Source organism: Tupaia chinensis, unplaced genomic scaffold (genome assembly GCF_000334495.1).
Source record: "Tupaia chinensis unplaced genomic scaffold, TupChi_1.0 Scaffold144276_1, whole genome shotgun sequence".
In the NCBI taxonomy this organism is placed as follows: domain Eukaryota; kingdom Metazoa; phylum Chordata; class Mammalia; order Scandentia; family Tupaiidae; genus Tupaia; species Tupaia belangeri.
In genome coordinates this window covers 611366-632329 of record NW_006204133.1, presented here as the reverse complement: position 1 = coordinate 632329, position 20964 = coordinate 611366, and the positions used below count along the sequence as shown (strand labels likewise).

At 47.4% G+C, this 20964-nt stretch overlaps 1 protein-coding gene and 1 pseudogene across 1 annotated transcript in view; one reads left to right on the top strand and one right to left on the bottom strand.

The window, feature by feature from the left end:
• The window catches only part of LOC102502954 (syntenin-1-like), a 12526-nt pseudogene extending 12322 nt beyond the window's left edge, over nt 1–204 (bottom strand).
• Nucleotides 81–20964, top strand: part of SNRNP200 (small nuclear ribonucleoprotein U5 subunit 200) — a 35772-nt gene continuing 14888 nt past the window's right edge. The window contains exons 1-26 of the mRNA XM_006166554.3: nt 81–247; nt 740–903; nt 4916–5087; nt 5792–5984; nt 6451–6506; nt 7397–7495; nt 7811–7963; nt 8066–8165; nt 8336–8472; nt 9564–9647; nt 9737–9910; nt 10625–10762; nt 11003–11158; nt 11779–11949; nt 12881–13074; nt 13241–13364; nt 17088–17237; nt 17443–17553; nt 17726–17857; nt 18017–18205; nt 18517–18714; nt 19072–19224; nt 19334–19414; nt 19702–19785; nt 20170–20276; nt 20580–20698. Of these exons, the coding sequence (XP_006166616.1) occupies nt 203–247; nt 740–903; nt 4916–5087; nt 5792–5984; nt 6451–6506; nt 7397–7495; nt 7811–7963; nt 8066–8165; nt 8336–8472; nt 9564–9647; nt 9737–9910; nt 10625–10762; nt 11003–11158; nt 11779–11949; nt 12881–13074; nt 13241–13364; nt 17088–17237; nt 17443–17553; nt 17726–17857; nt 18017–18205; nt 18517–18714; nt 19072–19224; nt 19334–19414; nt 19702–19785; nt 20170–20276; nt 20580–20698 (3484 nt within the window). The 5' untranslated portion in view covers nt 81–202. The remainder of the gene's footprint in view (nt 248–739; nt 904–4915; nt 5088–5791; nt 5985–6450; nt 6507–7396; nt 7496–7810; nt 7964–8065; nt 8166–8335; nt 8473–9563; nt 9648–9736; nt 9911–10624; nt 10763–11002; nt 11159–11778; nt 11950–12880; nt 13075–13240; nt 13365–17087; nt 17238–17442; nt 17554–17725; nt 17858–18016; nt 18206–18516; nt 18715–19071; nt 19225–19333; nt 19415–19701; nt 19786–20169; nt 20277–20579; nt 20699–20964) is intronic.

The window sequence follows — 20964 nt, the reverse complement described above, 5'->3', positions numbered from 1 at the left end:
GAAAGGCCACAAACAAAGCGTGAAGCTGGAGGCCCGCCCCGCCCGCACTTCCGGCGCGCGACCCGGAAGCGGAAGGGAGCGGCGCTCTGTCCCCGGCCGTTGCGTGTCTGCTGCGTCGTTCCGGCCCCGCGGGAGCGAGAGCGGCGCAGTTGGGAGCGTGCGGCGAGGCTTGGAGCTGTGAGGTCCCGGGGCAAGCGCGGCCATGGCGGACGTGACCGCCCGGAGCCTGCAGTACGAGTACAAGGCGGTGCGTGCGGGCGCGGGGCACTCGGCCCAGGAGGCCAGTGGGCAGCGGGAGGCTGAGGCAGGGACCTGGGACTGCAGGCCTCCGGGGGAGCCATGCAAGCCGAGCGGGGATTGGGTCCGGGCGCCGTCAGGGCTGCACGACGACGGGAATAACCCGGGTGGGTCTACGGGCGGCGGGACGCGCTACGAGCTCTTGGGGAAGGTTTTCCCGGCCTTCCAGCGCTAGCCCCGCCCCTTCCGTTTGTCACTCCTTCCCAGCCCGCGTACATGCTTCCCAGGTGTGGGTTCTTAGGGACAGTCTCAGCAAGGGTCGTTCCGCTGACTAGACTGTGGCCGGAGTGCTTAGTCCCGTGCTTTCGCGCGGGGTTATTTTTTCTATTCCGGTTAGTGATTATTAGCACTTAGTTGCTACAGGACTTCCAGCAGCTTGTGTCCCTGTGATACAGGGACTGACCCCGTTCATGTCAAAGCTTTGGTGTTTTGATCTTTTCAGAACTCCAATCTTGTGCTCCAAGCTGACCGCTCTCTTATTGACCGGACCCGCCGAGATGAACCCACAGGAGAGGTGCTGTCTCTGGTTGGGAAGTTGGAGGGCACCCGTATGGGAGATAAGGCCCAACGGACCAAACCCCAGATGCAAGAGGAAAGAAGAGCCAAGTGAGTACCAAGAAGATTCTGTTTTTTTCCTTCAGATTCAAGATCCATCTTCCCTTTTACATTTGAATAGCTTTTTTGCTGAAATTCTTGGGTCACTGATCAGTGACTTTAAAAGAACTTAATGAAGGTAAAAGCAGAACATGAATGTTTATATTTCTTTGTCTTAATAAGCATACCTAAAGTGGAGAGTAGGTTTTTTTTTTCTTTTTAAGAGATAATATTTGCTGTGGGTTGCCTATGCTCACTGGAGAGAGAGAAAGAGACAGACAGAGACAGAAAGAAATCATCCCCCATTGTGGTGTGGATGACCACACCACAATCCCTTCTCCATTCTCCTTCTGGGATCTTGGGCATGTATGCACAAGTGCCCGGTGTGGAGTTTGTTTTTTTGGAGAAGTTTTTGCTATAGGGCACATGTGCTCATGAGAAAGAGAGAGAAAAACAGAGACAGAAAGTGAGGAATCACCTCCCAGGGAAGATGGCCATGCTGCAATCCCTTCTCCTCCATTCTCCTCTTGGGATCTTGGACATGCATGTACACACGCCTGGCATGAATTTAAACCACTGGGTCTGGGACTTGAACCACAGTCGACTATATGCCAGTCCAGCAACATATGCCAACTGCTGGTCCACCCGGTGTGAGTTTTAAGCCTCTGGGTCCAGGATTCGAACCTCAGTTGGCCATGTGGAAGCCTAGCGTCATAACCATTACACCATCTGCTGCTCCTGAGAATAGCTTTTTTTTGTTGTTGTTAACTTTATCATAGGGTCCATGTACTCGCAGAAGAGAGATGCAGAAAGAGAGTGAGAAATCACCCACTAAGGGGAATTGCCACATCACGATCTCTTCTCCTTTCTCCTCTTGGGATTTTGGCTTTGTACACACACACACAAGGTGTGATTTTCAAGCTGACGAGTTTGGGACCAGAACCACAGAGTCGGCCATGTGGGTTCCAGCCACCTTAACTTCCACACCACCTGCTGGCCCCAAGAACAGCTTAGTGATGTCTTTTTCTATGGATTTCTAATCTATACAGATCCTAATTTCCTTCAGTATATTTTCAGACCCTTATTACTCCTTTTTTTAAAAAAGAATTATTTCATTTCATTTATTATTATCATTATTATTTGTTTAATTTGACTAGAGAGAAAGGGAAAGTAGGAAAACAAGCCTCCAGGTCTGGGACATGAACTGTGGCCCGCCATGTGGGAGGCTATGCCTCAACTACCATGCCACCTGCTGGCCCTCCCTTGTATGCGCTCACCAGAAAAACAGAGTCAGAAAGCAAGAAATTACCCTCCAGGGGGGATGGCTACACTGCAGTCCTTTCTCTTCTGTTTTCCTCTCAGGATTTTGGACACACATGCCCGCATGCCTGCCTGGCATGAGTTTCAAGCCACAGGGTCTAATACTTGTTCCATGGTCCACCATATGGGCATCCATCTGCCATAACTACTACCTGTTGGCCCCAGGTTCTTTTTAAGAGATAATATTTGCTGTGGGTTGCCTATGCTCACTGGAGAGAGAGAAAGAGACAGACAGAGACAGAAAGAAATCATCCCCCATTGTGGTGTGGATGACCACACCACAATCCCTTCTCCATTCTCCTTCTGGGATCTTGGGCATGTATGCACAAGTGCCCGGTGTGGAGTTTGTTTTTTTGGAGAAGTTTTTGCTATAGGGCACATGTGCTCATGAGAAAGAGAGAGAAAAACAGAGACAGAAAGTGAGGAATCACCCCTCGGGGGATGGCCATGCTGCAATCCCTTCTCCTCCATTCTCCTCTTGGGATCTTGGACATGCATGTACACACGCCTGGCATGAATTTAAACCACTGGGTCTGGGACTTGAACCACAGTCGACTATATGCCAGTCCAGCAACATATGCCAACTGCTGGTCCACCCGGTGTGAGTTTTAAGCCTCTGGGTCCAGGATTCGAACCTCAGTTGGCCATGTGGAAGCCTAGCGTCATAACCATTACACCATCTGCTGCTCCTGAGAATAGCTTTTTTTTGTTGTTGTTAACTTTATCATAGGGTCCATGTACTCGCAGAAGAGAGATGCAGAAAGAGAGTGAGAAATCACCCACTAAGGGGAATTGCCACATCACGATCTCTTCTCCTTTCTCCTCTTGGGATTTTGGCTTTGTACACACACACACAAGGTGTGATTTTCAAGCTGACGAGTTTGGGACCAGAACCACAGAGTCGGCCATGTGGGTTCCAGCCACCTTAACTTCCACACCACCTGCTGGCCCCAAGAACAGCTTAGTGATGTCTTTTTCTATGGATTTCTAATCTATACAGATCCTAATTTCCTTCAGTATATTTTCAGACCCTTATTACTCCTTTTTTTAAAAAAGAATTATTTCATTTCATTTATTATTATCATTATTATTTGTTTAATTTGACTAGAGAGAAAGGGAAAGTAGGAAAACAAGCCTCCAGGTCTGGGACATGAACTGTGGCCCGCCATGTGGGAGGCTATGCCTCAACTACCATGCCACCTGCTGGCCCTCCCTTGTATGCGCTCACCAGAAAAACAGAGTCAGAAAGCAAGAAATTACCCTCCAGGGGGGATGGCTACACTGCAGTCCTTTCTCTTCTGTTTTCCTCTCAGGATTTTGGACACACATGCCCGCATGCCTGCCTGGCATGAGTTTCAAGCCACAGGGTCTAATACTTGTTCCATGGTCCACCATATGGGCATCCATCTGCCATAACTACTACCTGTTGGCCCCAGGTTTTTTGGGGGGAGGGGAGAGATTTTCACTATAGGGCACGTGTGCTTGCCAGACAGAGAGACATAGAGACAGAAAGCGAGAAATCACCCCCCAGGGGGCATGGTCATGCTGCAGTCCCTTCTCCTCCATTCTCCTCTCAGGATCTTGGGCACGCACGCACACGCGCCTGGCGTGAGTTTTAAGCCACCGGGTCTGGGACACGAACCGCGGTCAACTATGTGGGAGTCCAGCGACATAGCCATTATGCTAACTGCTGGTTCCCCCCAGTTTTTTTTTTTAAATGAATGACTTCCTACTTGTACTTTTATTCCCTTCTATTGTCTATTTCCTACTTATTTTGTTGTTGTGAACAAACTCAAGCATCCCTAATAGAGGAGATGGGGTTTTTGGTGTGGGGGTTGTTTCATTTCACCCGTACTTCCTTCCTTCTCACCACCATTATCTTTTAATCCTGAATAATGTCTTTGTGTCTAACCTCCTGTAACCTATTGATGAAGGCACAAAAGTTTCTAGGCCCAGTTTTGATTAAAGTAGTTAATTTGAAATGAGTTTATTGGTTTTCAGCTTTGTAGGCTGTGATTTTTTTCCAGTTTTGTTAATGTGTTGAAAGTTAGTGGCAGTGGATTCTGGAGTTTTGGTTTCTTTGACTAAAAAAAGAAAATACATCTGAATGGTGAAAATCTAGACAAAATGATATAACATTGCTATACAAAGTATAAAGAGTTGTTTTCTTTAAGAGAAGGAGTGGGCCAGGCCCATAGTGCAGTGCTTAAGTGCAGTGCATAAGGAGCCAGGTCCTATATTGCTGACTACGGTTCAAGTCTCAGCTCTGGTGGTTTTAGAAATGCGCTTTAGGTATGTGTGCATGTGTGTCCGAAATACAGATGGGATAGAGAAATGAAAGAAAAAGCATCGTAATGTGACCACACCCCACTGGGGGTTGTGCGTGCGCTCTCTTTCTCTCATGCACACGCAGGTGCGTAAGTGCCATCAGGCAATGAGAAAATACCCGTGGGAGAAAATGAATGAGCACCTCCCATTGCAGTGCTTAGTGCATGTAGTGAACGGGTGATGGGGATTCCTTTCTGTCAACATGTCCCATGAGTATTCCTCCTGCAGAGGAGTAAGGCCAAATGAGAACCATTTGCTGTTTTCAAATGTTAGACCTGGGCCATGAAGCTATGGAGGAGACGAGGGTAGGCTTGATCTAGTCTTGCTTCAGGGAGGGAGGGTTCTGTCATTTCACATCACACCGTGTGTCCATTAGGCGAAGAAAGCGTGATGAAGACCGGCACGACATCAACAAGATGAAGGGTTACACTCTCCTGTCAGAGGGCATCGATGAGATGGTGGGCATCATCTATAAGCCCAAAACCAAGGAGACACGAGAGACCTACGAGGTGCTGCTCAGCTTTATCCAGGCTGCCCTTGGGGACCAGGTGAGGCCATGCGTTTGCAAAGATTGACTATCACAGCTGGGAGACACTAGAAGAACCTGCCTTGGGGTTTCCCTGTGTGAGCTGTCCCGATTTGCAGAAGTGGCTGATATTGACTGAGCGCTTGGTTTATGTGGAGCAAGACTTCGCATGTCTTCTCTCCCCCTCACTTTAACTCTTTGAGTAGGGGCTAATATCATTTTATAGAAGAGAGACATGAAGTACAGAATAGTTACGTAATATCCCAAGTCACAGAGGTAGTACTTGACAGAGCCAGGCTGTGAAATCCAGGTAATCTGTGTCTAGAATCTGTGCACTTTACTGTTAAATGTGTGAGATTTATGGGTCTCTGAGAGGCTCTGGTGAAGTGGGTGCTAGACACCGTGAGAGCCAGGAATTAACCCAGGCTTGGCAGGCTAGAGGAGGACTGCCTAGTGCCTCTACTGCCTGGACTCAGGTGTCAAAACTGTTGTGGACACTGTCCTGCTTCTTAAAAACACCTACCTAATCTTTTTAAAAACTGATGGATCGTCCTTCTGTTGTGTGACTCTTGGCATTTTAAAAAAATTAACGTTAAGGAAAATGGTTAGAGCCTGGTCTGATGCAGGTTTTGAAGTATGGCTCTTCACATCCTGCTGTTCTGTAAAGCTGATTGGTGATGTTCTGTGTGCCACTGTCCTAAAAGTTGTTTGTTTCATGCCACCCAGCCACGTGATATCCTGTGTGGGGCAGCTGACGAAGTTCTTGCTGTCTTGAAGAATGAAAAACTGCGGGACAAGGAAAGGCGAAAGGAGATTGACCTTCTGCTGGGTCAGACAGATGATACCAGATACCACGTGCTGGTGAACTTGGGCAAGAAAATCACAGACTACGGCGGAGACAAGGAAATCCAAAACATGGGTGACTGGGCTTTTTATGTTCTGTCCGTACTAACTGCTTGTCGTTGACCCCCAAACGTGCATCCTCTGGCATCATTACAAAAGCTGAGTGTCACTGCATAGCCTGTTTTGTGTTTGTTGAGGATTGTATTAATGGATACCATAATCCGTAGATTCCAGCATCCTTCTCGTATTCTGAGACCCTTTTATTGTGTAGAATAAAAGAGAAAACTTGGGCAGTCCTAGGGAGTTCAAGGAGTTGAGCAAGTGGAGTGGGGCTGAATGGGTTGGAGGTTGGAGGAGGCCTGGTGGTGGCAGCACAGCTGGCTCTCCTACGTTGGTCATCTCAGTGTCTTGGTCTGGGTGTCTTTGGACCTTAGCGCCATCCTGAGGAAAGGAGAGGCATGTCAGGCAGTTGGGGAGTAAGCTGACTGCAGAATGCCTGTTGTCCTTCACTGTCCTCTTTTTCTAATCCTTCACCATTTCAGATGACAACATTGATGAGACTTATGGTGTGAATGTGCAGTTTGAATCTGACGAGGAGGTGAGTGATAAACACTCAGTCTGTTCTTTCTTTTTTTTTTTTTTTAAGAATTATTTTACTTTTAACTTTAATTATTTATTTTAATTTGACCAGAGAGGGACAGAGTGAAAGGGAGATAGAGGGAAAGTGAGAAAGCAAGTCATCAGGTCTGGGACTTGAACCACGGTCGACCACGTGGGAGTCCAGTGCTCTTAACTACTATGCCATCTGCCGGCCCCAGTCCATTTTTCTTGCACGTGTTTAAAGTGAAGGGAACCCTTTTGGTCTATATAAGTATTCTGGCTTAAGCTGGATAAACTTTCTCGTGTTGCCTGGGTTTTAAATTTAGGCATTACATGTTTTGTTGAAAAAAAAAAATGTTACAGTATCTTTTGTTTTGTGAAGTAAATTTAAACTAATATATAATAATAATTTAAAACATATCAAGTTAGCCCAGCCCGGTAGCACAGTTGGTAACAAAGGGAAATGCAGTGCTGGAAGCCACGCGCATCTGATTGGGTGCAGTGAGTGAGTGACTGCAGTGGCGAGTAAGTTCAGTGCAGTCTCTACCTTGTGTAGAAGCACCATCTGCTTTCGCAGGCATGCTCTGTAGAGCTCTGCTCTCCTGTTAGCAGACAGTGTGTTTCCTATGAGTGAGAGGGAGACTGGTCCAGTGGTTGCCAATGTTGCAGCCTAAAATGGGAAGCAGAGAATAGAAGCATCTAATGAATCTGCCAAGTGGCCATCCCTTAAAAAGTACTGTGGAGTAAGGTTGGCCCTAGTTCCAATAAGCTCTTAGTTTCATCCCAGAGCCTTTGCCCTAACCATAGATGTAACTTAGTGTGACTTAAGGCAGAGGTTCTGTGGTGATGCAGGGTCAGACCATGGTTGAGTTGAGTCTGTTCTCACAGGAAGGAGATGAAGATGTGTACGGGGAGGTTCGAGAAGAGGCATCGGATGATGACATGGAAGGGGATGAAGCTGTTGTGCGCTGCACCCTCTCGGCTAATGTGAGTGTGATTTATTCTTTCTGGCTGTAATACTTCTTCCCCATTTCAGGCGCTGTTATACGTTACTTATTGGTAGGGTGAGCTGTAGTAGACACTTAACTGTCTGGTTTTTAAGATTTCAGTTGATTACCATCCTTCCCAAAGACATATGCTGATGAAATCTTAGTCTGGTGTGCTCCAGAATTCACTATAGCAGACTTTTTTTTTTTCCCTCTGTAAAGTCAGAAGAAGGCGGGGTGGCAAGTAGAGCCTGATGGTGAAAAGCAGTTGGGGCGACAGAGACCTGGTGAGCTAAGTGCCTGCTTATTTGTGTAGCTTGTAGCCTCAGGTGAGCTGATGAGTTCCAAGAAGAAGGACTTGCACCCTCGCGACATTGATGCGTTTTGGCTACAGCGGCAGCTCAGTCGTTTCTACGATGATGCTATCGTGTCGCAGAAGAAGGCAGATGAAGTCTTGGAGATCTTGAAGGTATGGCCAAGATACCAGTGTTCTGTGTTCTGTGTGTCTTAGCAGTGGGGATGATGTAGCAGGTGGCTAGTCCTTAATGCTGGTGGTACCTTCTCTCTGCAGACAGCCAGTGATGATCGAGAGTGTGAGAACCAGCTGGTCCTGCTTCTGGGTTTCAACACCTTTGACTTTATCAAAGTTTTGCGGCAGCATAGGATGATGAGTGAGTATGCAGTGCACTTTCTGCTATGTGAGAGGTGTGTGTGTGTGTGTGTGTGTATTGGAAACTTCTTTTCCACAGCTTCAGCACCTGTCTCATTTTTCTCGTTTCCACCCAAAGTTGAAGGTTGATTTTCCCCTTCCTGCCTCCCCTTTTTACTTTCGTTGTGGCAGTTTTGTACTGTACCTTGCTGGCCAGCGCACAGAGTGAAGCTGAAAAGGAAAGAATCATGGGAAAGATGGAAGCAGATCCAGAGCTGTCCAAGTTCCTCTACCAGCTCCATGAAACTGAGAAGGAGGATCTGATCCGAGTAAGGGCTGGGTTACTTCATCTGTGCTTCCTGAGCGAGATCGTCTGCCTGGTTTGCTCTGGAAAAGAGCACTGGCTACTAGATTGCAGTGTGAAGCTAATACATTCTTATTTAAAGAGGAAGTTAGTGGAGTAGAGATTGTTTGATGAAGTATTTCTCTGAACTCTTTGAGCTCTGTTAACCAGTACAGATTAGAATCCACATGTTCAGGCTATCTGATGGCCTGGTGGGTAAGGCAGTAGGATCCCACACGCCAGCTGTGCAGTTTGCGTCCCGGATCTGGCAGCTTGAAAACACGGGGTGCATGCGTGTGTGCCCAGTATCCCCAGAGGAGAAATGGAAAAGGGTTCTCCTAGGGGTGCTTTCTCATTATCTCTATTTCTGTCCCCTCAACCCCTGCAAATGCATGTGCCCTGTAGCAAAAAAAAAAAAAAAAGGATCCACACATTCACATCAGCATGATCAAGAGGCCACTGACCTGCTGCTGTCTTCACTGGCCCCGTGGTCCTTGCTGCTTATTTACACAGTAAACATACAGAATTTACCGGAGTGCAGAATCAGAATGCTAACACAGAACACGCATTTCTACGAGGGACAGCCCTTTATGTTGAATTACAGAACGACTACTGTGTGTGCACACGCATGTGAGCATGCTAGAGGGCAGGTACTCTTGTGGGTTGGGGAAGGAGAAAGCACCCTCCCATTGGGGGTGGTCACACTGCAGTCCCTTCTCCATCTCCCTCCTTTTGGGATTTTGGGCATACACGAACTTGTGCCTGGCATGTTTCTCAAGCCCCTGAGTCTGGAACTGAAACTGCACAGTTGGCCACGTAGGATCCTGTGTCCTTAACTACCAGACCACAGAGCCACCTCTATTTATAATATTCCTGAACTGTGCATTGCCCCTTTGGAAGTGTGTTTGCTTCGAGCATTCTGGCGGTCCCCTTGGCAGGTACCTGAATAGACCTTGCAGTCTTTGGGGGGAAGTGTTTTAGTCAGCACTGAGAGTCAAGCAGAGATAAACAAGGACTGAAAATGAAAAGAACCAAAACCAGGGATGAGTCTTTGTGCTTTGCCTTTTCCTGCTGCAGGAGGAGCGGTCTCGGAGAGAGCGAGTGCGGCAGTCCCGAATGGACACGGACCTGGAAACCATGGACCTGGACCAAGGAGGAGAGGTGGGCGTCAGGACTTTCCAGGCCGTGAGCGGAAGACTGCTTTGCTCAGCCTGTTCGCCCCTGTTTATTTTTATTTTTCACGTTTCTAGGCCCTGGCTCCACGGCAGGTCCTGGATTTGGAAGACCTGGTTTTTACCCAAGGGAGCCACTTCATGGCCAATAAACGTTGTCAGCTTCCTGACGGATCCTTCCGTCGCCAGCGGAAGGGCTATGAAGAGGTGCATGTGCCTGCTCTAAAGCCCAAGCCCTTCGGCTCAGAAGAAGTGAGTGCTTTGCTTTTCTTAGCTCTCTGCTTGGTTCACCTTCCAGTTTGGATTTTAGCCATTGACTAAGATACAGCTTTGTTTCACAGATAATTTCAGAAGTGGAAGGTGTTGGGACTGGCCGGTGGTGTAGTGGTTAAGGGTGCTGGACTCCTACATGGCTGTCTGCAGTTTAAGTCCTGGACTCTAGTGGTTTGCTTTCTCACTACCCACCCCTCACCATCAAACTAGAAAATAATCAATTATATTTAAAAAAAAAAAGAAATGGAAGGTGTTCCAGAGTTTTCTCTTGTTGATTTTGAGCCTAGGAACAATTTTTTTTTTGGAGCAGGTTTTTTGTTTTGTTTTGTTTTGTTTTTGCTATAGGGCGTGTGCACTCGCCAGAAAGAGACAGAAGTGAGAAATCACCCCCCTGGGGGGATGGCCACGCCATCTTCTCCATTCTCCTCTCGGGATCTTGGGCATACACGCACATACACGCGCCTGGCATGAGTTTAAGCCACTGGGCCTGGGACTCAAACCACAGTTGACTACATGGGAGTCCAGCGACATAGCCATTACGCCAACTGCTGGTCCCAAGCCCAGGAACAGTATTGATCTCTGGATTAGCCTTTAGTGAAAGGTTCTGTAGGGAGACTGTCAGGACGTGAAATTCTGGCAGTTCACAAAAATGCATGTTGCCCACAGGATGTGAACAGCCTTTCTTCCTTTTAGCAACTGCTTCCGGTGGAGAAGTTGCCGAAGTATGCCCAGGCTGGATTTGAGGGCTTCAAAACTCTGAATCGGATCCAGAGTAAACTCTACCGTGCTGCCTTAGAGACGGATGAGAACCTGCTGTTGTGTGCTCCTACGGTAAGGGCTGCTCGTTCTGCCTTTTTCTTGTGGGATGTGGTCCAGAGTTTTGGTAGCAAAATTGTTCATCTCTGTGTCTCCCTCTCTTCTTGATTCTTAGGTCTTTCATGGGAGAGATATTAAATAATAGAGTAAAATGTCTCAAAATGCTCCATTCTCTGTTTTGAAGATAAGCCCATAAAAGTTAGGGCAGTGAGCATAACCAGATTTAAAATACCTTCCTGTCCCTACCCCTCACAGGGTGCAGGGAAGACCAACGTGGCCCTGATGTGCATGCTCCGGGAGATAGGGAAACACATCAACATGGACGGCACCATCAACGTGGACGACTTCAAGATTATCTACATCGCTCCCATGCGGTCCTTGGTGCAGGAGATGGTCGGCAGCTTTGGGAAGGTGAGGGCGGAACTTCCCCCCAGAGGAGAACTGTGTGCAGCTGTCACAGTTAGCAGCCTCAACATCACTGCTTCGAGCGTCGCGGCAAGGCATCTCAGTGCCTCCTGGGGTGGTTTTCTTCTGTTTCAAAGGTGGAACTTGTTCTTGATGCAGTTTCTGAATCAAAGGTGTCCTGAACCACCTTTTACAAAGGCTTACCATCTTTCTTTCATCCTCTCCATAGCAGTATCCCGCAGTTGGTATCATCTGCATTACTGCAGTGTAATGAGACATCATACGGATAACACCGGGTAGTCAGGAGAAGTCGTGACGTGTTTTACTATGCGAAAATGCACCGTGACTTTTCTGACAACCTAGCAGAAGTAGTGGTCTTGTTTCCTCTAAGTTTGCACTTTCCCCTCTGGTTTGTAGAGCCCACAAAGATCCTTTGCCTGCTTCATCTGCCTGAGAGAAGCTTGGATTTGTACTAGGAATATATTTTCACGTGGTTTAATTCACTTGATACTTACCTGATGAGTGGATATTTACTCTCAGTCTCTACACTGAGATTGCCCAGACAGGACCTGTGGCGTCCAGGCCCCTTCAGGCGTTCCTCTCTGACATGCCTTTCCCCCACACAGCGCCTAGCCACCTACGGCATCACCGTCGCTGAACTGACGGGGGACCACCAGCTGTGCAAGGAAGAGATCAGCGCCACCCAGATCATCGTCTGCACCCCAGAGAAGTGGGACATCATTACCCGCAAGGGCGGCGAGCGCACCTACACCCAGCTGGTGCGGCTCATCATCCTGGTGAGCAGGGAGAGCTTACTGGACTTAGAGGCCAGTCCTGGTCTGGAAGGTTTGCTGTGTTGACACACTGAACGTTTCTTTACTGTCTTTTCTGTAAGCACCATTTTCGTAATGACACGCATTATCAGCCTTCCTGTTACCATCAGATGAGGATATGCAGTTAATAAAAATTTTCCAGTAGGTACATGGCGTTTGCAGTGGATAGCCATGCCATAGTTCCTCCTTCTCCCATTCTCTCCAGATTTTGGTCACGTATACACATATGCTTGGCGTGTTTCTCAAGCTGTCAGGTCTAGGACTCAAACTGGGCATTTGACCATGTGGATTCCAGGCTTCTTAACCACCATGCCACTGGCTGGCCACTGTATATCTTTCTGTCTGAAATACGTTTACATAGACATAAGCAGGAAAATCAGTGGTACCCTCCCAGAGCATTGGAGGAGTATGGGATAGGAACTTGTTAGAAGTGCAGAATTCTTTCCCCCAGAAACCTTCCCACCAACATCTATTGAAATATGGTCAGCAGATCACGATCCTCTGGTCTATACGCATGCTGAATTGCAAAGCATTGCGTTTAACTGTGTGAACTCATCATATCTTTTGATCTTGGTAAAGATATCTACTTGATAAAGATATAGTCTGAAAAGAAACTTCATTTTTGATGAAGAAATCTATGAATTATAAATTGATTTACTTGAAATATCAGATTTCTTATATGTACTGTTGTAAAGCAGCTCATGATCAGAGTGTGTTATTTCTTGGAATATTTCATGATGAATACTTTCCTCTGGGTTTCTTTGGCTGGGGATTCGTCATCTTGTCTTCTTTTCCCAGTGTATTATACTATATGCCTACCTAATGGCAATGTTCTTAGGAAAGAGGGCTGTATTTCTCTAGTATTAGATGTGATTTCTGCCTTTACATTCCTTAGGATGAGATTCATCTTCTCCATGATGACAGAGGTCCCGTCTTAGAAGCTTTGGTGGCCAGGGCTATCCGGAATATTGAAATGACCCAAGAGGATGTCAGACTCATTGGTCTTAGTGCCACCCTCCCCAACTATGAAGATGTGGCCACCTTCCTGCGTGTTGACCCAGCCAAGGGCCTCTTCTACTTTGACAACAGGTATGAGAAGAGACTGGGGAAGTTTAGCTCGGGTGATTGGACTTTGGATTGGCCTTTGGGTTTCAATGTGGTATGAGTTCAGTTGCTCCCAGGGCAGTGAAAGTAACTGTTTATGGCCACAGTATTCCCTGCAAAAGCCTCATTTGTCTGATTGTTGAACTTGTAGCTTCCGCCCAGTGCCTCTGGAGCAGACATATGTGGGCATCACAGAGAAAAAAGCTATCAAGCGCTTCCAGATCATGAATGAAATAGTCTATGAGAAAATCATGGAACATGCTGGAAAAAATCAGGTTTGGCTGTGGTCTGTTATTTTTAAACCTTCTGAACTTGTTACTAACCTATAATCAGCCAAGGTTGACAAAGATAAGAGAGAAAATACAATATAAACCATGACCAATATCAGGATTGAGAAGGGATATTACTCTAGAACCTGCCACTGAAAGAATAAGTGAACACGGAACAGTTTATGTGGTTGAAATTTCACAAATGAGAAGAAACTGACCATTCTCTTAACAACTACTAAAACTCAGCTTACATGAAGTAGATTACCTGAATAGTCCTGTAACCACCAAAGAAATTGCAGTTGTAATTAAAAAACTCCTCCCCCCAAAATCTCTTGGCCCAGATATTCTGTTCATCTGCAGTATCAAGGTATCTTACATAAAAGGGTTAGGGTGGCTTACCCTAAAAATACAGGACGGTAAAACAAGAATGCAAATTAAAAACTAGTAAAGAGGGCATTTTACGGGGAAGTATAGAATGTCTTATTTATTTAGTATAGGGCATGTGTGCTTGCTGGAGACAAGAGAGAGAAAGAAAGAAATCACTCCCCCGGGGGGACAGTTAGGCTGCAATCCCTGCTCCTCTGTTCTCCTTTTGGGGTTTTGGGCACACAGGCAGTCATGCCCGGTGTGCTTCTCAATCTGTTAGTCTGGGACTCAAACCACGCAGCCAGCTGTGTGGGATCCAGTCACCTTAACCTCTACACTACCTGCTGGCCCCAGTAGAAAATCTTTTTTTTTTAAAAGAATTATTTAATTTTATTTATTCATTCATTTGTTATAATTTGATCAGAAGGAGATGAAGAGAGGGGGGGTCAATAGACCTGACAGCAAACCATCAGGTCTGGGACTTGAATCGTGGTCGGCCATGTGGGAGTGTCCAGCACCTTAACCACCATGCCACCTGCTGGTCCTCCCAGTAGAAAATCTTAACTGAATAGTGAATTTAGCTATCTTAACTAAGAGGGGAAAAAAAGGAAAAAGTGGTAGGTTATGCATTTCTTTTTGTCTGATTAAAAAAATTATGAATTTATAAGAAGAGAAAAATTTTGACGTTGAATACTGGAAGAACTTGATTTCCTACTACATGATAATAATCTTAGGCTTGCATCCTAAGGTTTTTAATAAATAATGGAGGGACAAGCAGATGGTGTAGTGCTTATATTGCTGGACTCCCACATGGCCACCCTAGGTTCAAGTCCTGGACCTAGTGGTTTTTAAATCATGCTGGGCACATGTGCATGTGTGCGCAGGATCTCAGGAGAAGGGATTGCGGTGTGACCATCACCTCTGGAGGGTGATTTCTCATTTTCCTTTTCACTGTCTCTCTCTCCAGCAAACACACACACCCTACAGCAAAAACCTCTTAAAAAAAAAAAGTAATATGTCATTAGTATTTTAGCTGGTACTTTGCAGAAACATCTTCGTGTGTCTTAAACTCTTGTTAGGTACCTGAACACAGATTCTCAATTGAGTTCCTAAATTGCATTCATAGGATTAAGCTTGCTTTTCAAGCTAGAGTGCTAGAGGCAGTTGAATTTCCTGGCTCCAGGACTGTGACACTGTACTTAGTGGGTGCATTGTCTTACGGGCTCACCAACCTTGTTACAGCTTTTTTTTTTTTTTTTATAGACCACAGATTAGTTTATTTTTAACACCCATCATGCCATAAATTCATAGGGAATAGGTTTCAGTAGCTCAGGCTCCTTTCCATTGGTTCTCACAGTGTGCTTCTCTGGGTGGAGCAGGCTGGCGCTTTAGTTGAACCCAGGTACCTTTCTCTTTGGCTTCTTTCTTTTTCTGGTCATTTTCCTTCACATGTTTTAGGAAGCTATCTCTGCTCTTAGAATGTTTAATATGCTCAATACGCACATTGATTCTCTTGGCAAGAATCTTGCCCTTAACTTGTTTGTTCACAACAATGCCAACAGCATGCTGGGTAACATTGTAGACTGCACTAGAAGGAATACAATACACTAAAGGATTGATTTTATGGAGTTTGTGAAGCCTTATCAATTTAAAAAATCTTACACAAGCGTTTTATAATGGCCCCTAGGCCCTCTCCTAACTGCTTTGGAATGAATTTGGTAAATAAAGAGACGTCCAAAAATGGTCCTTAATGAGCTAGGCTAGGTGCCCACTACCTCAGTACGCTCCCTGCACCGTCCTATTTTTCCTGCAGAGGAAGAACTGTCTAATTTATTCTGGAAAGGCTATAAACTAAGCAGAACCAGACAGAATGGGTATTTCAGTACCCAGTGAGAGTCTTCTCTGAATATGTACTCCAGGAAAGAAAGGTGTGTGTGTTTTCAGAGCCTCCATGGATTATGTTTTCTGCCATACGTTCTCCCCACCCCTCCTGCTACTCAGCTAGATATTAGTCTCTGACTTCTTCCAAATGGTACATACACACAGTTTTTGCTTTTCTACCATGCTGAGGATTGTACTCACCAAGGCCTTGTGATTTCCATCTTTTATTTGGAATCCTCAGAAACTGTTTTACTCCAGCCTCTCTTAGCTGCAATAGCCTCAATGCCCTGGCTTCTGGCTCTGCTCTGTCACTTGCAGAGCACCCCACTAGGCTCAATTACCTGAGCTTAGGCGTGACCTCTGGGCCTGCATGAATAGTTGGCATTGATGATCCTCCAGTGATGGCAGAACCACACATCTGTGCTACTCTACTCCTCCCAAAACGCTAAAATGACCCTGTCTCCTGCGAGAGACTGGAAGAGACCATGCTGTATCTTACTTTCAAGTTTCTTTTAGCTTATGCTGTTCCTCTTTACCTTTCATTGATTGAATAACTGCTATTCACATTTTTTTCTTGACATATAAGGGTACATATTTGTGGGTGTGATGTGATTTTTCTAGTACAAAAATAGAATATGTAAGAATTGAATCAGACTAATTAGCATACCCATAATCGCAACCATTTGCCATTACTTTGTGTTGGGAACATTCAAAGTCCTCTTTTTTAGCTTCTGAGATAGAAATTGTTCCTCATATCTATTTTTTATAGACCACAGATTAGTTTATTTTTAACACCCATCATGCCATGAATTCATAGGGAATAGGTTCCAGTAGCTCAGGCTCCTTTCCATTGGTTCTCACAAAGTGTGCTTCTCTGGGTGGAGCAGGCTGGCGCTTTAGTTGAACCCAGGTACCTTTCTCTTTGGCTTCTTTCTTTTTCTGGTCATTTTCCTTCACACGTTTTAGGAAGCTATCTCTGCTCTTAGAACACTCAATATGCTCAATACGCGCATTGATTCTCTTGGCAAGAATCTTGCCCTTAACTTGTTTGTTCACAACAATGCCAACAGCATGCTGGGTAACATTGTAGACTCTTCCAGTTTTGCCATGGTAACATTTGTGGGGCATTCCTTTTTGAACAGTACCCATTCCCTTAATGTCTACAATATCACCTTTCTTGTAGATTCGCATATATGTCGCCAAAGGAACAACTCCATGTTTTCTAAAAGGCCTAGAGAACATATATCGGGTGCCTCTCCTCTTTACCTTTGTGTTCGTCATTTTGGTTAATTACTGGAAGATGGCTGTTCCGGCCAAAAGGCCCTTGTTACAGCTTCTTCAGAGCTAGTCCACAGGCCTGCCCTTGTGCTCTGTCCAGGACCTTGGCTTCTGATGATAACAGTGTGGTCTCCGCTTCCTGCTACTTGTGTCTGGGGGCTGTCGGAGCTGTCTGCCCTGTAGCAAGTTGTGGTTTCTCCATAGGTGCTGGTGTTCGTCCACTCCAGGAAGGAAACTGGGAAGACAGCCAGGGCCATCCGAGACATGTGCTTAGAGAAAGACACCCTGGGCCTGTTTCTGAGAGAAGGCTCCGCTTCCACAGAAGTCCTTCGGACAGAAGCTGAGCAGTGCAAGGTGAGGAGGCCAGCCCAGTTCCCGTTCCTACTTGGTGACTGGTTTCGGCCAAGGTCCTGGGCAATTCCTCTAGGAGGGGCTGCTGTTTCTTGCAGCTTCAGGTTGACTGGTGTGATTGTGTGGAATAGGTAAGGGGCAGGGTGTCCTCAGTTGTTGGAAGAGTGCCACAGGAAGGCTCACTCAGCCCCTGTTCTTTGTTCCGTAGAACCTGGAGCTCAAGGACCTTCTGCCCTATGGCTTTGCTATTCACCACGCAGGCATGACCAGAGTTGACAGGACGCTCGTGGAGGATCTTTTTGCTGACAAACATATTCAGGTGAGGCAGGCAAAGCTTTTGGGGGAGCTGGTGAGGCAGACTTCAGAAGACCTGAGGACACACACTACACCACTCCTGTCCTGTAGAAGCTGAGACCAGTTCCTCAAGACAGGGATTTCAGCCCTCTGGTGGTGACCCCCTTTTCCCCATGCCCTTGTCTTGCTCTCTGTAGGTTTTAGTTTCCACAGCAACTCTGGCATGGGGTGTGAATCTCCCTGCACACACGGTCATCATCAAAGGCACCCAAGTGTACAGTCCAGAGAAGGGGCGCTGGACAGAACTGGGCGCGCTGGACATCCTGCAGGTACAGAGCCGTTGAGTGTTCTCAGTGGGTGAGGGTCCTGCACCTGAGACACGGCGCTGGGAAGACCTCAGATCGGGGCCAAATTCTGTAACGTGGAATCGCATCTTCCCCTACGTTAAAGTCGAGCTCTTTTCTCACGGTCTGCTATCCCTGGCCTAGATGCTGGGACGTGCTGGCCGGCCCCAGTATGACACTAAGGGCGAAGGCATTCTCATCACCTCTCACGGGGAGCTGCAGTACTACCTGTCCCTGCTCAATCAGCAGCTGCCTATTGAGAGCCAGATGGTGTCGAAGCTTCCCGACATGCTCAACGCCGAAATCGTGCTGGGGAATGTCCAGAATGCAAAGGTAGACGGCTCCGTCCCTGGGGTTTCCTGCCTTCCCTAGGGAGACCGGGTGCCAGGGGTGGGTGGACCCTGTTGTGGTGCTGTGGACCAGTAGCACCTGTGTCCTCAGTGTAACTGTTCAGGTCTGTGGCAGGTACTTCCCCTTGTTACCAAGTCCTGAGAGAGGACCTTTTCTTTTAATGGTGAAATGATACAGACGTTCCGGAAAGGATGTGCATCCTGTGGTTGGGAGTTGGTTTCCAAGCAGTCCAGGGAGCTTTGTGTTTGGACCTCAGGGTTCTTTATGCCAAGTGCCATGAGCTGTCTCTGCAGGACGCAGTGAACTGGCTGGGCTATGCCTACCTGTACATCCGAATGCTTCGATCCCCAACCCTCTATGGCATCTCCCACGATGACCTCAAAGGAGATCCCCTGCTGGACCAGCGCCGACTAGATCTGGTCCACACTGCAGCCCTGATGCTGGACAAGAACAATCTGGTCAAGTACGACAAGAAGACCGGCAACTTCCAGGTGAGCGGGGTGAGGGTTTCCATTGCTCCCGTGGTGTGAGTACTGCCTGTCTAATTGGCTGCTGCTTGCAACAGTAGAAAATTGGGTGGGATTAGACTATTCCCTTTGAACGTAGGAACTTCTAAAACGAGAGTTCCTGAGTTAGCTGGGTGATAGCTGTCTTGTCTGCATGGATGGAAGTCCACTGTAGTCAGTTTGTTGTGCCGTCTCTTTCCATGTGCCTGGGCCGGGCTTTTGTCCTGCTGTGAGATCATCCAGTTGTCCACTTAGAACAGCAGCCTGTGGGACGATAGCCTGTTGTCCACAGTTCGAGGTTGACGCTCATTAATCAGCAGCACCGGACTGTTCTCTCGGCAGGTGACAGAACTGGGCCGCATAGCCAGCCACTACTACATCACCAATGACACGGTGCAGACCTACAACCAGCTGCTGAAGCCCACCCTGAGTGAGATCGAGCTCTTCAGAGTCTTCTCATTGTCCTCGGAGTTCAAGAACATCACTGTGAGAGAGGTGAGTCTGTGCGGCACTGGGGGCGGCAGTCAGTCATTCCTGCCGAGTCGCCGGCTGGTTTCTGTCCTTGGCCACTTGGCTCTTCTTGACTATTTCTGCCTCATGGCAGGAGGAGAAGCTGGAGCTGCAGAAATTGCTGGAGAGAGTGCCCATCCCCGTAAAGGAGAGCATCGAGGAGCCGAGCGCGAAGGTGAGGAACCCATCTCTTCTTTGCTTGGGATAAGGATCAGACCACCTCTGAAACTTCTAAAAGATGAACCTTGAATTTAGGTTCACACGTGGTAACCTGCTCAGGTCCCCCAGTTTTTGATTCCTTTACAAACATGTTTTTTTATATGGAGTAACAGTTACTTGGTGTATAAATATAAGAGCTGCAGAGGGTCTTCCCTGGCTTGGATGCCCAGAGCAGAAACATAATTTGCTTTCTTGGACTATTCAGTGAATTGCCTCCTGCTGGCTGACTTCATTTCTTTCCAGATTAACGTGCTCCTTCAAGCCTTCATCTCGCAGCTGAAACTGGAGGGCTTCGCACTAATGGCTGACATGGTGTATGTGACGCAGGTGAGGGTAGACTTGTGCTGGGCTGGGAGGAGGGCCTGAACAGTTCCAGCGCCTGGTGTGCTCTGTGCGTCTTGGGCACACGAAGCTGACACGGTGAGATAGAAGGAGCGCCTAGCTCTGCCCCAGCTGGCTAGCTGGTTGATGTGTGCACGGTACAGCCACTCTTTTGTACTCGAGCATGTCAGAAAGGTCAGGCCTTAGAAGGGAATGCTTGGAGGCACCCTAGATCCTCAGAGAGACAGATGGACAGGACAGTGTCTGCTTCCCAACACAGAAGTGACTTCCCACTTGGTCTAGTGCTTGAGGTAATTAACACGGTGTGTGCATTAGCTTGGTCAGTCCTGGGGATGTTGATAACAAAGGGAATGCCTCATTTCTCCCCAGTCTGCTGGCCGGTTGATGCGTGCAATCTTTGAAATTGTCTTGAACCGAGGTTGGGCACAGCTTACGGACAAGACCCTGAACCTCTGCAAGATGATCGACAAACGCATGTAAGGTCCAGGGAGCCGGAGGCTGGTCTCCATGAGAAGGGGTCAGTGAGAGTTGATGGGAGAGCCTCACGGTGCATCGGGGCTGTAGTCCTGGTGCATGAACTGTGACGTGAACCGGGTGAAAGTTGAGGCACGGAGGGGCCTTGGGGTGAGGGGTGGTGGCGGCCAGTCTCACTGATGGCACAGTTCTGGGTGTCTGTAATGACTGGGTCTAGAGTGGTCATAGCCGCGTAATTGAGAGCCGTGATGATAGGTTGTAAAGCTCCGCAGAGGGGACCAGCAGCTTTGCCTCCTTCCCGGCAGGTGGCAGTCCATGTGTCCTCTACGCCAGTTCCGGAAGCTCCCCGAGGAAGTAGTAAAGAAGATTGAGAAGAAAAATTTCCCCTTCGAGCGTCTCTATGACCTGAATCACAATGAGATAGGTGTGTAGGCAGCTCACATGAGGTGTACTCCCCCCCTTTTTTTAAATTTTGCTATAGGGCACGTGTGCTCATGAGAGAGAGAAAGATCACCCCTCAGGGCAAATGATCTCATGCCCCATCGCTTCTCCTCCATTTTCTTATTGGGATTTTGGCGATGAACACACACGTGCCTGGTGTGTGTTTCAAGCCACTGGTTCCAGGACTCGAACTGCAGGGTCTGCCATGTGGGATCCAGCTGCCTTAACTACCACACCACTGGCTGCCCC